The sequence below is a fragment of the Porites lutea genome, chromosome 5 (genome assembly GCF_958299795.1).
Source record: "Porites lutea chromosome 5, jaPorLute2.1, whole genome shotgun sequence".
NCBI classification, from domain to species: domain Eukaryota; kingdom Metazoa; phylum Cnidaria; class Anthozoa; order Scleractinia; family Poritidae; genus Porites; species Porites lutea.
The window spans coordinates 2,088,639-2,104,711 of NC_133205.1; the positions used below are offsets into that span (position 1 = coordinate 2,088,639).

The following is a 16,073-nucleotide window of genomic DNA, read 5'->3' on the forward strand; positions in this document are numbered from 1 at the left end:
TTAACCTTTTTCGATTTACATTTATTCATAAATTTTCACCAGTACTTTTTTTGGCGCTTCTTTGCGCTTAATCGTTCTGCCCTGTTGCTTACCCACAAAATAATAACTACTGCGGGTAAAAGGTTGGCTTCACTTCGCCCGGCAATAGCAAAAGATATTACATAAGCTGGAGATACTCAAAGTAGACCCCATTAATCGCAATTTCCAAACGGAAGTTCATTTACAATAAGATCCTAGATAAGGAGTCTTAATAGTTTATTTTCTAAACCAAATGACCATTAAACCCCCAATTGCAAGCTGCGTGCGTCAGTTATCTCCTTTTCTACGTTATGTGGTCATTTTGATACCCTTACAACATACAAAAGCAGGAATATCCACTTTTCAGAGATTGATTTTCAGGCTGCGCAAATTTTATTGGCACACAACTTTCACAAATCCCTTCACAAATTTCGTGCCCCTTTCCAAACTGTCCTCGGAAAATGTTGCACCAACTGATTCTTCAAAGACAAACAGGCAGACCTTAAAACTTTGGTTTAAATTGGTAAAGTAGCAATCCATTAACCGCCAACTGCGAACCGTTTTAACAGTTTTAACGAGATGGAATTGTTTTCATTGTCATTTCGATAGGTAGTACTGTTCAATAAGGAGTATCACAATCGCTTTGGACGATCACGACAGCGGGACAAAATACAATAAACCAATAAGGGTGCGAGCAAATCACGACCTTTTTTTTCTTTTTTTATTTACTCCTGATTGGATTAGGAATAGCGCGAAAATGTTCAGCCAATAACAAAGCGTCACGGTGCAAACCAAAAGAAATTGCAAACATCAGAGAAACTGCGTGAAAAAGGTGACAAGTACCAATGTCTTTTCATGGTATTAGTGAAACACAAACAGTTTGCAGTGCCAATCGCCGATGGTGGTTCTTTCCTATGGTTCAGTATTTTTGACTAATTTCGTTTTTGGGGCGTAAACTGAAGTGTGTTAAATAAGACCTGCATTCTTTTACTTATTCACCAATAAAATATTTTCCGAATGTTTTCGCCGATTATTTAGGAGCAATGATAAATTTTAAAGACGTTAGTCAAAAGCTACTGTCAAACAGTTTTGTAACTTTATTCATTTATGGTCCCCGGTAACGGCACGTCCTTAAGATGTGCTCGGAGATACTAGCTAACCTAAAGTTAGAGAAATGTTTTTATGTATTGTATGATAAGTTTTAAACATGCCAGCTGATATAACTTTTGTTTATGTTTTTACGTACGATAACCCAAAATAGCTCAAAAGAAGATAGAGCACGACACGTACACATGTCAACCTAAGTTTAAACTTCGGGTCTTGCATTTCTGTAACACGCAATGTAAAATCCGAGAAATCAAGGGATACAATGGCAACAAAAACAAAACGTACAATTACTAGCGGCCTATGAAAGGGCTCGTTAGCACTTTAGTTGCCATAAGGTAACCTATTTTTGGATCATGACTCCGATTCAAGCACCTTAGGTCCCCCACCCTAGTTATTTGTGAGCGACTTATTTGGAAGTGGTGTGCCCATGTAGACTGCAAAAGCCTACGACGATACAGACGCTTCCTTCCTGAAAAGTCCCTGCGAGGAGCCGATAGAGGAAATGATATCTAACACAAGGCTATCTATAGATTGTTGACACACGCAATCTTAAATGTTTACTACCGCACCTAGGTGTAGCAGTCATAATCCAGTAACTAGTCGATTGTAATGCTTTGTATACCCTACAAGGAACATGCCCTCTTTTAGCAAGCTCTTCAAACAGATGCTCGAGGCCAGTTTCCGTTGCTTGAAGTGGAAAAGAGTATTGATCGACTGTCACTGTATGGGACGCCGGATGATCAAAGTTAAACCTCTCAGCATTACTCGAAGTTGCGTCAAACTTCGTGGAGACCTTTTAGATGCTCATGTATGATGAAAGAGGGTAATCCGAGACATTAAGAGTCTTCTTGCGAAAAGAAGAATGCAACACAAGACCTGACGAGAACTAACGCACACTGAAACAGGTCAAGCCATGAAAATCATCCTTTTAGAAGATACAAATGACAACACTACCACGTATCTAAGATTATGCCCGTTTAGAACCTTAAAACGCTAAAAAGATTCTCACACAGTGATTGGTAAAGAAAATATAGCGCAGGATGAGTACTTCAATAGCGATGGTTGTGTGCAGGGAGACTATACACAGCCGGGGCTCTACACCACTGGAGCAAAGGAATTATCTGCCAATGCCTTATCAAACCACTCAGAAAACGATCCTATATTGCGTCACTTATATAAGAAGGTTTCAAACAATCAACATTTAAGAATTTTGTATCAACATGACGACGCATGATTCTCTGTTCCCTGCAATTTCGAAAAGGAGTACTAAATGGAAGCTTAGAAACCTGACTGATTCCCAAGTCTTGACTGTTAACTCTTGGGGCACGAAAAGGGAACCTGAACAGTCAAGGGTCACTCAGTTGGGAGGGAAAACGTGTGCGGGAATTGAAGCACGAACGCTGATGGACGTGGAGAGTGAACGTGGCGTGCGTTTCCCAGAACTTCTAAAGTGCCCAAAAGCTTTTTTTAAAAATAACTATCTTTCGAGTGTAGGTCAAGTTCTAAACACGCAAACTCGACTTCAATTTTTTTTGCAAGGGCCTTCATAACCACCAATACTGCCATAGTGCGAGGAAGTAGCTTTGGAGCCTAGAAACGTGTTTGGCGAATTTCATTGCGTGGTCTACAATTAAGTGTTGAGCTCAAGAAATTCCGGCAAAGTAAAAAATCTGTGTCTTAACGATAGAAGTCGTGAGAACAGTTACTAATATAAAGCCTAGACTACCATAAAAGGCAAAATTTAGCTGTCATGAGCGGTTAAAGGAAGGAAAACAGACCAAGCACTTTTGTCGCTTTATCTTGACCCGGATTTTCACGCCCACGGTCGGAAGCGGGACAAGCCGATTTACTATTCTCGCCGAAAGGATTCACACATTCCCTCCTTCACCCCATAACTTTTATCTTAGACTTACTGACATGCTGGTAAAGTCGAACTTGGTTTTACCAGCGATTGTTACGCGTTTTTAGGAGCCATGGTGTTTGCAGAACACCTTGCCTGATGATGTGCGCGCACTATACAACACGATACATTGGTCGTTCAGTTCGTGCAACCTCAGCCGCTCCCATTCATTCCCGCTCGGCCTATACCAACCTACTTGCGACCCACGCTCAAAAAGCCGACCTAGAAACTGAAAACAAACACACGAAAGGACTAGAAGTCCGCGTTACCTAGATGTGAATCAACGTTTCTTTATCAGTATACCCAAGACGTGGTCTTCTTACGTTTTTATATTACAATCGTTTTCAAATTTGAGCACGTCTCACTACATACTGAAGGAAGCACTTTCTTTAAATGTAGTGAGCAATTACTAAACCTTTTTTTTCGGAGTTTTTACAAATTTCATTATCGAAGATTAAAAGATGAATGACTGTTAAAAACCCGGTTACTCGAAATCAGAGCCCCATTTTTTGGCAGAGATTCAAGTAAACATTGGTCAGAAGCACCTGAGGATATTACACTCGTTTTCTCAGCCACCAAGAGTTATAACGTCACCAAGCACTTACACCCATAAATTTGCTTTTGATATTAGATTAGCAGCCGGAATAATGGCTTTATATCGTTCAGCAATCTCTATTGTGCGACTGACTCATATATGCGTGTTTAGCGCAACTAGTGCTTCAATCTTCGAACCCGACCAAACATCTCAAAACTTCATTTTCCGAAAGTTACATTTGAAAAGAAAATATTTCTGAGGCAAGATAGCTCCCAATGTAATCTTAAAGATGAATGAGTGACACAAAAAGTTTACAATTGAGTTTAACTGCAGTTCCATCGTGAGTCAGCTAAAGATATTATGCAACTTGCACACTTGCTTTACCACCAAATGATTAATTTTCTTCTCGTGGGAATTACCAAACAATTTTATTTGATAATCAAGAGGTTATGAAAGCGATCTTTCAATTAATTGGAAAGTTATAGTAACAATAATTTGCAAAATAAACCTCTTGTCTATCTGGCGCCACTCTGAATACATCAGGCGTCTTAAAACCTGTTTACCATTACTTTGACCTTCAAACTACTCAGACGTTGCTACTTCATTGCCGTACCATAGCCATGTGTAAAACTGCAGCGTCAGTATATTCAATATTATTACCATGCACTAGTACCAAAAATCTAAAAAACTATAGGGAGAAACCGTATATGAAATGACGTCAATGTTCACTTTCATTGCGTCGACGGCGACTGCGACAGAGAGAGTCGAAAGCCAGTGAAGGGGGTCTGGGACGAATTGCCACGCGCAAATGAGACATATCTATACAGCGTTTTCATGACGTCACGGCGGCCATATAAGTGTTCCAAAAAAGCGATGTTCGAGCTTTTGGAAGGTTGTGACGATATAACATCGACCTACGGTAGGTCGAGGTCCTTATGAAGCCTTTATGAAACATCACTCCCTTTGCTTCCTAACCCTAAGTCTTTTTCTAAGTTTTTCAAATTTCTGCTCAAGAAATTTCTTGAAAGTCTAAGCCTCTTTGATTTAAAAGGGAAAAAAGAAAGTCGAGATACGACAGGCATAACTCGAACCATGCTCAATAGCTCCAAAGTCTATTGTGCCATCCACTAGACCACTGAGAAATTGCTGTAAGTAATGATTCAGATTTAAATATATATAGTAACCCTGCTAGTGCTTAACCCCTATTACTACTTTGTGTGGGCCACATAAGGTGTCCAACCTCCCGTTTGTGCGAGCGCTGTATGACTTCCAAGAGCAATACAAAGCTGTGGTAAGTGCTAAAGGTGTGTGTGTACAAAACAATGTACGTAATTAAAGTTATTCCAGGTATCACAAAACCTCATCAAATAATTATTTGTCCGATTCGCACATTTAAGAAAAAAATCCTTGGTGAAAAATCTAATATGGCGTGTTTTGCACATTCATGACGTCACGCTAGACACTGAGGGCCAAAAAACCACTGCTTGGATTAATCGTTGTTAAATTACCAGAGCTTTATTTCGAAAGAGATAGGGCTAATTAAAACCCATAAGTTCAAATATTCCAATTATTTCGCCTAGATTTCCGATCAATCACAGATTTTCTTGGTCGTAGGAAAGTCTAAGTGTTGTTTCCTCAATACGAACTCAGCGACATTTTCTGGAATTCTTATTTAATTTATTTGGTTTTCCTGTTGGAATTCGTTATTCCGACGCAACGTATGCTAACCTTGCTTATTCAAAACTGGTTACAGGCACGAACTAAGTCTTCGCCGTCCCGATTCACTGAGAGCCAGGATCAGCCTATATGACTACTACACTCGTTTGACTATTAGAGACAAAAAACAGCCTGTCACATACTTGCTATTGGATAAAAACGTTTGCCCCTGGGATCGGGAGGTCAGTTGTTGCGGTCAAGTTCAACTGAACACAGCAAGAACTCGAAACCGAAGTGTGTAAGAATGCACGTTCCCATCAACGACTCACTGATTTCAAATAGATCAGTGAGAAATTCTTGGAAACAGAGACGTTCCAGTGGTGCTGATTTTGAACGCAAAATCTCCATAATAAGCCCTTTGCGGCTAGCCATTCACCTGGTACAAAACCACCACGCCGGAGAGCAAAAGTCGCACTGGGACAAGACAAACAAAGGAAATTACCATTTAAAATTATGTATGTCTTTAGCTTGTCTGTCCCAGTGCAACTTTTGCTCTCAAGCATGCCGTTTTTGTACTAGCTACAAAGCGTTTTTTTTTTTTTTTTAAGGGCGGCCCTGAGTTCCAGTCTAATGCTTTATGAAACAGAGTGGTCACATGACCACAGGAAATGAATCTAACTGATACTTCAACGAATTCCCCCCACTACTTCTATTAGAAGCGTATAGGGAAAACAAATGGGAATTTGAATTTTGATATCAAGGGTTAAAGGGTTAATGAACAAATGACAAGTTGCACGCTCCCTTACACGATGTTTATGGTTTTCGGACAAGGTCAGTGGTCAGCGGACTCGGGCATAATTCAAGAGCAAGGAAAACTGTAGATGTGGCAAAGAAATCCAAAAACTATCAAAAAAGTACGAGGGCCACTTTGAACAGGGGAATGACTATTCCTTTCTCAATACTAAGCTTTAAAGGCGCTTAAAATTCCCATAGAAAAATAAGTGAGACAGTGAACAATATTTACGTCATTTCCATATATTAACCTTTCATATCTGTACAAGCATTTCCGATGACAACAACAATAACACTAGAATGAATAGAATGATATACTGTGGGAAAATGTAATACATTGAAACAACAACACACACTTATGTACATACCTCGCGCTCAAATATTGATAGCTAATATCTTAAACACTTCCTTAAAAAAATACTCTGGATATTTTACATCGTTCATTTTTGCTAGTAAGCTGCTTTCGGGAATTTCAGCAAAATGCCGACAAAAGCACTAACTAATTAAAAAATCTGACTTTGCACTGAGGTTGGAATGCAAAGGATACTAGATTAGCTAAACACAAAACCAAATCAGTGTTTATCAACAGAATAGCACTCTTCCAAGGCATTTCGTGAATACAACTTCCGAGAGGTAGGTCTGATTGCCTCTTTGTTAGCCTGCGAAGAAGGTACCGGGTTTTTTTAGGGTGAAAGGAGAAATATCGAGGACACGCGCGCACACGAGAGGAGAAAAGAAGAGGAGACCTCCTCTCCCCATCGCGTGTTCCCCTCGCGCGCTTCATAAAAACTAACCAGCGCCTGCCACGCAGGCTACGTTTTCGTTGGTTAAAACGGATGATGTCTTTGACTAGTTCTTCTCGCGTACATGTTATTTGCCGAACTGGAGTACGTCGGTACACCGAAAATGTTCCATGAACTACCCATGAAAGGTGGACGCACGCCAAAGTGAGAGTTAAAAAGTGAAGTGACGGAAAAGTTTCCTGATGAAGTAAGTCCACTTTGTGTTTCTGCTTCCCCGGGTTGTTTATCGGAAACGTTCGAGTTGTAGTCCTGTTTAGGTTTGTCATTTGATGGCACCATTTGTGTAACTCTGGTTAAAACAAAAGAGCAGAAAAGAATGAAATACGACTTTAAAGTTGTTAGAAAGGTTAGCAACATAAAAGAATCCCCAGGAAGAACTGTACGATAATCTAAGAATATTTCTACGAGAAAAAGGATTTTATGTTACTCAACTGTTCATGCTGCTGCTTTTCGGCCATCTGCACTGTTGCTGATTGTTGTCCGTGAAACGGATTTTCAGCGGAAGTGAGATGCAGCGATCTTATCCTTCCTCCACTATTGCTCCTGAGATAGCTACTGCTACTGTCAGCGGTGCTGTCCATCGCTTCCACGTTCCTTTTCGACTTGATAATATCAGCTGACCCTCCACGATTTGAATGCCGGCTATAACGAGTTGCGCGAGCCGCCAAACCACGTGACGCGTTGAATGCTTCAGAACGAACATAACTGGTTGCTTCAGTGTTTCTAGTGTTTTACGAGAAGAAGACCGAAATTTAGCATGGACGCACACTAAATTTTGGTCGTTTTTAGGGCGAATTACAATGAAAAGAGACCTATGTGCCTGATTCGAATTATCTGGTGAAAAAAATGTTCGAAACCATGTCTTTGTGACAGTATACAAACACACACTTTAACCTCGATCTAGTCCTGGCCTGTTACAAGGATCTTCTTAAAACAGTGTACACGAAGCATTCAAATTCAACACGTTCTTGTACTTATAATGAGTCATCCTACCTTAGTTCCATCTCCCTCGTCACAGGCCTCCCCCCTGCTGAAGAGCCGCGCGAGCCTGGAGTAGAGTTTCGCGATAAGGGCCTGGGTACAAGGGGAGGCAAGTTTATATCCTGAAGTGAATCTTTTATCCGGAAATGGTCACGTGAATCCGTTTCTCTTCCTTCGACCGTGTGACTGGAAAGTGCTGAAAATTCTCGGCCACTGTTTGGCCGACTTGAGCTGGAATGGCGCTTCTGCAGGAGCGACGGTTCACCGTTACTTTGGCCTGTTGCGAAGAAAAAAAACACCTGTTGTGAGAACTTCAAATCCTTGCGGTAGAAAAAAAAACGTCTCTTTTGCGTTACAACAGGATTTGTTATTCCTTTTTACTTCCCAAAAAGTGTGTTTGGCCTAATAATTTTATTGTAATGCACAACCTAAAATATCCTACGGACGAACAGTTACGACTTTTAGATATTTCGAGCAACAACAATTTGCCCTCTGTCCTCTTTGAATTGGAGTCAATTTTCATTTTTTTCAGGGGCACCCAACGACTGTTTTTTGTAAAATATATGTTCGGAGAAGAGAAGCAAATATTGCCTAGAATTTTCTACAGCTTGAGGACAGCTAAAAATTTCTAGATAACCGTTCCATTCAAAACACTAATAATAAGTTCCCCTAAGATGACCGAACAGATACAAATTTTATAGCCCCACTTAGAATGTATTTCTACGGATACTCTGGATAGCCTAAACAGTGTCTTCAATGTATTTAGGAGGAAAATGTCGTTGGGTGCCCCTGATGTATGAGAAACTGTCACTGCTTGCTGATCTTACTTGTTCTTCTATATGGGTGAATAGGAGGCCTTCCGGGCTGAGATGCATTCTGGGTACCAAAACGCTGACTTCGGCGAGGTACATAACCAACAGCTAAATAAAAACAGAAAACAGCGACTTGAGTTAGCTTAAGATAATTCGCTGGTTTGGCAGTGTTCATCTCTTACATTCCATAACACGATGGCGACCATGAAGAGAGCTTCTAAAGAAAGATAGTTAAATAGAAGTCGATCGAAGAGGAGGACAGACCTTGGAAAGTGCACAACACCTGTAAATCGAAAATCGGGGTGCAATCTCTGCAGCTCTACAGCAACAAGAAAAATTAATTGTCACAAATCTATGACCAGTTTTTTGCTATTTGAACAAGTTTCTAACTATTGAGACAATGAGTCAAACAGTGCATTTAAAATAAGCCTACTAAGGAAAGTAAAGAAAAACTAAGGTATTCAAAGACATTTTTCTGGGAAGGTAACTGGATAAACAATGAACAGTTTAAGGTTGGGGGCGGTTATTACAGAAGGTGCCTAAACGGCCGTATCCGTCAGTATTATAGCACGGAAACGACCACGGCGATCCCCCTTTTTTCACGTCTTTACGATCTTCTTAACTATTCACGACAGTGTACCAAGTTTCACCAAAAATCTACAACAGGTTCTTTTGCTAGGGATTCAAGTTGAAAGTAAAGTACTTTCACGCGCGATAGACACGTCTTCCTTCTTTCCACCAGACACAGAGGGTTACTGAACAGTCTGTGGTGTCCTGCCGGATTTCAGCCGCACTTCCAATGGACCCTTTCACGGTTTTGTTTAACTTTTGACACGCACTATAGTTAGGGAAAATCCGTTGACAACACTGGGAAGAGGACCTTAAAATTAGTAAACTTGCCAAGTTTGAAATTGATACGTCTTAACCCTTTAAGCCCCAAACAAATTCTCCAAACTGATCTCTATACATTTCCTTAAGGAATTAGTTGAGAGAATTTGATAAAAGATCAATGCATTTTCTATTCTATGATCATTTTATTAATTCTCATAACCGTTTCTTTTGACAACCTATGGATATTGGTAGGAGAAAATTGATGTTGGTCACTATTGGGAGTTAAAGGGTTAAGCGAGTAAAGACATAGCTTCTGTAAAATTTCTCGGCTTTGAGGAGCTATACCTTGGTTAGTTTTCAAAAAATCACTTTTACGCTTGGCAATGTTATTAACTAAAGGCGCTCTTTTTAGTGGAGTTGACGGATTTTCCCTAACTTGTCCATGTCAAAAGTTAAAAAAAAAAAAACTTTGGAAAGGACTCTTAAACATCATTTGAGTGCATCACCACAAGACAAAATTTTTATTATAATATTACTAATAAAAGTTGACGCTACAGCTGTCCCCGCTCTGTATGTTGTCGATCAATTGTATCCTTGGTCTTTGCGTACCTCTTTGAAATATAACCGATTCATATTGAAAATTTTCACATATTCCATGCAGTCAAAGCATTGATTCACTCTCAAAACTACCAGAAAAGATTTGATTACAAGTGGTAATTTTTCTCTGTTTCTCTTTTACTATTTACATACAGTTCATTTTTAGCCGGCTGGAAAGCGCTGGAGACTCAGGAATTTAAGCTTTGATCAATTTACACTTGCGTTGTAGTCATTTTTTAAAAAAACCTAAAAGGGCATTTAAGACAATACTTCGCTTTTTTGATTTTTAAGAAAAAAGCTTAATAGAGGGATATCGAAAGGGGAAAAGAGAATACGTAAGCAGAGAATTTAATTGTCGGCAAATTTCTGTAATCGCCCATTAGTCTGCTAATAAGCTAACTTAATTCACTCGTTCGCTGAGGGAAACTTGCTTGTTTGTGGACTGCATGAGTCTTCCGTTCCCCAACAGTGATTTGTGTCTGACAAATCGTTTCCAATCAAAGATTTGTGAATGATAAACTCGCGTCTGGCAAACCCTTCAAGTGCTTATACACAGTCATACGCCCCTTATAACTTACGTTCACGCTTACCGAGTGTTTTTCGGTCCATAATTTCAGATAATTTCGGTCACACTCGAGATTATCTCTTTCGTGGTCAGTGGGTTTATGATGCTCGTTTAAGAGAGGAAAATGAGACAAAGAAATGTAAATTTTAGTTTTTCTTTAATATCCTCAAAACAGCTGCTCCACAGAATGTCACTGAACACGCGTAACGAAAAAGAGTATCAAAGTACAGACTGAAAAATGAATGTCACAAAATCAACCCAGGAAGTCCCTTTGAGTATTTTCTGTTTTACGTCATCCTTAACCATTTCATACTTCGTTCAGCGCTGAAACGTCATTATTACCCAACAATTCCATGCAGTCCCAGTTTTTAACAAATCGATACTTTTTCTGGCAAATGCAAACTGACTGCATATTTGAACTGTAAGTACTTTTCTTTATGTATGCGCGAGCTACTAAGATACCCCTTCGGGATTTCGCCTCCTGTGCGAAATCTCTGCGGGGGCATTTACAATCTTTGCTTGAATCAGTTGCTGTAGTATCTAAAAATAATAATTTGTAGTTAACTAGTAACTAAATCACTACTGCAATCGATGCACTTTGTCATTAAACTGCTTTTAGACAATAATACTTACCTTCCAGATCCGAGAAAAAGTGCTCATGGATCACAAAGTTATTGGCCTGGAACGAAAAGTATCATATTCATAATACAGTTGAAGTTTGTATATATAATACTGCAGATATTGGTCAATATCTGTCAAATCTGCGTCAATTTTAAGACCATGCAAAAACCTAACCATAGCTATTGCCATACAAAAAAATTTTCAAATTCATGAATGGCATGAATTAATTTATTAAATATTACTGTCATTATCATTAACATTATAATTATCATTATCAATATCTGTATCATTATCGTTATCATTATTGTATTGTTATCATCATCTTTATCGATATCATTATAATTATCAATTATTAGATAACGCTGAGCATCATCTGAAAAGTTATGGAGATCGAGGAGGGAGTTATCCACCCAGGCCGATAAGGCCAAGGATGATAACACCTTCCTCAATCTTCATCATTCTTCAGATGATACTCAGACTCATTCAATAATTGTTAATTATCATTATCAATAACGTATTCAATATCATTATTATTACTACTAATACTACTTTAAATAAAATTCTCCCTAACCTGAGGTATTGCATTCTTTAAACCATAATACTTCTTCAGGAAGGAGACAAACTTATGTGAAGGCCTGTCAATTGCTAGGTGGTGAACCATCCTACCTTCCATCTGCAAGAAAACAAAAATAAAACCACATTGGAGAAACAACAAATCCACACAAATGGACAAAAGAACATCACTTAATGTACAAACATGTGCCCTGGCACCAGGGGTCTGTTTTGAAATAGCAAGGATGAAATAATAACTATGCCCATGGTTTGATAAAGCTCTTTCAGAGAGTGTAATTTCAGATTACAGGTATTCTTACATTAAGTTCATCCCTCTATATGAACTTTGTTTTACAAGCCTGCTTTGGATGAGGGGCAAAACACATTTGAAGAGCCCATTTATGACAAGTTTGGGTAAGATTATAATAATGTTATTTAGCAGTTATTGCCAAAGTCGTAGTTAATATAGGTGAATAATCCACAAGGAAAAGTCAGCAGAGATCAAAATAGTCACCCTGTGTGGGTTGATTATAGCAACATACATGTAGGATGCAATCCTCAACTGATGAGAGTGCACAAACTTTTTTTTTCATTTCATTTTATTTATTTCTCCACACCTTAGCAGATGATAATACAAAATTAGATATACGGTGAAAAAGTAATTTGCAAATAAAATTTACACAGAAAGAAAATGTACAATACAAAATTACAGCACTTAACTCACATTGTATATAGGAAGGGGAGGAGACAGGCATGTCTAGATAAACTAATATTGTGCCCCTTAAAGTTACAGAAAAAAAAGAAAAATCAAATAAAGTGTAGCAGAGCTAGAATAAACTTGGCCATCATGCTCGCTGGCCGCTGACCCCACGTGCACAAATCTCTATAATGAGAGTAATACTAAACCCTGATAAGCCTATCCACATAGTAATCTATAATACAAACCTTCAGCATATGCTCAAACAGTCTTTTGCCACACCCTGTCCTCTGGCGAGTCTCATGGATGTAGAAATCCAGCACACACAAGGGATGCACCTCATACTGAACACTTTGCATGTCCTGATGTAAAAACAAGCATTCATACAGTCAAACCCCGTGTAATACAGGCCCTGAGGGGGGCCATGGAAAGTGTCCACATTAACGAGGCATCCATATTGAAAATGTAGGGCTTTGTTTCCCCAGGGAAAAAGCAAACTGTCCATAACAAGAGGGTGTCTGTGAAGCAGATTTTGACTGTATTACATTCTAGCTGGATCTTTTAGATATGAATAAACAGAAAGCACAATTTTCATAACTGACAGGCAAATCAAATGCACTAAATCTGTCAAGTTTTGTCAATGAAGAAGGGAAAATTTGTCAAGCATGTACTTACCATACTTTAAGAGAGAATGCTGGGTTAATAATAAGATTATCTTGCTATGTCAATTTATTGGTTCTAAATCTGAGAGTACAGGCAGTCATTTTTTTTCTTTTTTGACTTTTAATCCTCTTTCTGCTCCCTAGAGCATGTGGATCAGTTAAGGTTTCTGGAAAACTGTCCACCCACCCCACCCCTAATCCATGTTTCTCACTGACATTTGACTTAAGGGCAGAAACATGGGTTAGGGGTGGGGTGTTTGGGCAGTTTCCCAGAAACTGATCCCAGCATGTCAGGATGTCATTATTTGGGAAATCAGTGGTTGCATCTCAAAATGTTGGCTATTTTCTCAACAGGCTTTACTGAACACAGCATAAAGAGTAAATACTTACCAATAAAAACAGTTTCTTCTGACCAACTTTAATAATCCCCACAGCTGCACCTAACCCACTAGAGTACAAAGCAAAATACTCTTTAAATAAGTGTCCTCATGAACAATCGTTCATAATATACACATGTACCATTCCATGTTTTTTTTTTTTCAGCTTTTGAATAGGACCAGTGAGCAAAAATCACCTTAAAATTAGGAAAGATGCCAATTTTGTGAGTGATTTGTTGTAAACTATTGAAGATACTGCTTGGCACAGTCACCAAATTTTACAGACATTATCTTGTACGCTGGGAGGCAAGTTTGTGTTGAATTGCCTTCCTGCCACCTGACTGGTAATGCTGGTTTTTAGATCTACTTGTAATCACTTCTGGGGCCACTTCTTTTCGCTAAATCTTCCTTATTGATTCAGACAGAGGGCTTCAACAGGTACAGTACACGAAAAAAATGACTTACTTATTGGCTGCTGGTTCCTTCATAATATAAAGCCTTTGTTCTGAGTGCTGGAGCTTGATTGCACTGGTGATAGGGGCTCGCAAGCCTTGTGCCTGAAAGTTTCAAAATGACAAATGTTACATGACTGCGTACTTCAATGATATTAACTGTCAGCTAATAAAACCATTGGGGGGGAGGGGGTGGGGAGGGGTAAACATTGAAATTAAAATGGTCTATTTTGCCACACAAATGCAAACTCACCCTTGTTGAAGCTTCACCCATCTTGTCAATAACTGTCTTAAGCTGGGACTGTTTGTTTGCAAATTCAGACCTTGTATATTATGAAACCAAAAAAAGATACAAATCATAAACTATGAGCCTGTCAGCAACAGTGGCACTCAGGGGACATGCTGCAAATAAAAAAACTCGCTGCAGATAAAATAAAGTTGCCGCAAACGATTCGAACATGCTGATAGCCATCAATCTTTGCATTGTTCGATGGATGGAAATTTTCTTCCAAGTGGAATTAATTTCGAAGATACAATGTAAGGTCACATGCAATGCACACAGGTAGCTATAGAAGGCAAAAAAAAAAAATGAAAAGCTTAATTACACTTCGGTGTATGCATTTTCCTTTATTTTCTTCCATATAAGCATGGCTAGTTATATTCACAAATTTATTTCTTAAGCAATGCAATATTATAAACTTACCTGTCATTTTTCACCCGAGATCTGAATGGTGCCAGCTTATCGTCCACCAGTGTGATGGTGTCAGGTAACAAGTTATTGATGCTGAAGGAGAACTCCATTTACACTCAGATTTTCACTGTCACAATGAATCCCACGGACATAATCAACAGCACAACATCAACTTGATAATTCACACATCCTTTTCACCGATAATGAAATACACAGAATCCGTTCATCTCTAATCCCAGCTCTTTCCACAAACTATTCAAATATCGGTATTTGCCATAGCGACAGATTGCTGTAGTAGGTATATCACTACCTCCACAGTACGTAATTTACGCAACACATATTCTTTCAATACGCTACTACGACAGCTTCGGGTCTTCTAGGAGTCGATCATTCGATGTTTGGCGTCCCAAACTCAGATAAATCGAAGATTTTGTCGTGTTCAAAAACGTAGCAACAGAGGGAGACAGTTAACGGTGTACTGCAGGCTCTTTTTTTCCCTGCGGCAAAAATGCAATTTGCCTTGTGTATGAGTCATGAAAACTAATCCCATCATTGCTCGCCTATTGATTGACAGTTTTCAACCGATCGAGGTCAACACGAGCCACGCCACCCCCAGAAGAACAAAGATTAAAACAAAGAAAGCGACATTTCTCTATTCTACCTTCTAGAATAATTGTTATTTATAAGCACATACAGACAGCCCTAACCTCCCATGCAGGCTTTTCTAGGGGTGCTCTTATTTAAGAGGGACAAAATACAAGCTCCCCTGAAAACGCCTGCATGTGTGGTTAAGCCAACCCTAGACTGAAACAGTCGGGTTTGTTTCTCACTAACTATCCATTTTGGTAAGATTTCCGTACAGCCCATACATTAATTTTATTATGCAAACATGTTTCAATAATTCGTGGGAAATAGTAAGAAGTTCTGCATGCATAATAAATTCATGGGACTGCAAGGAAATCTCACCAAATGTCCCACTAAAACTGGCAAATTTCTTAACCGAGGTTGGACATGAATTATGTGAATTGTCATACCAATGAAATAGCATTGTTGTTCGGAATATCTGGACGTAATCAGTTGTCTTTACGAGTTCCGTGTCTACCCTGCAGAATTCTCATAAGAGACCCATAGTGCGTCCTTGACTGAGTCCAACAACATTTTTTGTCTGACTTATCTCCGTTCAAGTAACAAAAAGTTATTTGGAGCTCTGTACAAGGCCAAAAACAATTTCAACATATCAAAATACAGACGTGACACCAAGGCATAGGGGAATAAAACAAAAGAAATCATCTTGAGGCTCAGCAAATTATGAATAATATATTTCTTTGTTTTATTTCCCCAAGCCACAAGCCAAGTACAAATATTTTAATATAATGAAATTGGTCTATTAAATGTAATCCTCCTCCCCATACTACCATAGTAAC

General features: G+C 39.0%; 1 protein-coding gene across 1 annotated transcript; it reads right to left on the bottom strand.

Moving 5' to 3' along the window:
* Positions 1-6,235: 6,235 nt before the first annotated feature.
* Positions 6,236-14,926, bottom strand: LOC140936430 (uncharacterized). Its single transcript, XM_073385903.1, has 11 exons — positions 14,662-14,926; positions 14,212-14,281; positions 13,972-14,063; positions 13,520-13,577; positions 12,716-12,829; positions 11,790-11,891; positions 11,231-11,276; positions 8,620-8,712; positions 7,805-8,069; positions 7,244-7,534; positions 6,236-7,100 (listed from the first exon to the last, which is right to left on the bottom strand). Exons 1-11 carry the CDS (start codon positions 14,757-14,759, stop codon positions 6,836-6,838), a joined length of 1,494 nt encoding a protein of 497 aa, XP_073242004.1. The 5' UTR covers positions 14,760-14,926; the 3' UTR covers positions 6,236-6,835.
* Positions 14,927-16,073: the final 1,147 nt, after the last annotated feature.

Excerpts from the sequence above, each read along its gene's own strand:
- LOC140936430 (XM_073385903.1), bottom strand. The coding sequence starts at position 14,759 with ATGGAGTTCTCCTTCAGCATCAATAACTTGTTACCTGACACCATCACA. Across the intron at positions 8,070-8,619 it reads TCACCCATATAGAAGAACAA|GCCAAAGTAACGGTGAACCG; the intron begins GTAAGATCAGCA and ends TCTTCGCAACAG. Across the intron at positions 7,535-7,804 it reads ACGAGGGAGATGGAACTAAG|AAACACTGAAGCAACCAGTT; the intron begins GTAGGATGACTC and ends GTAAAACACTAG.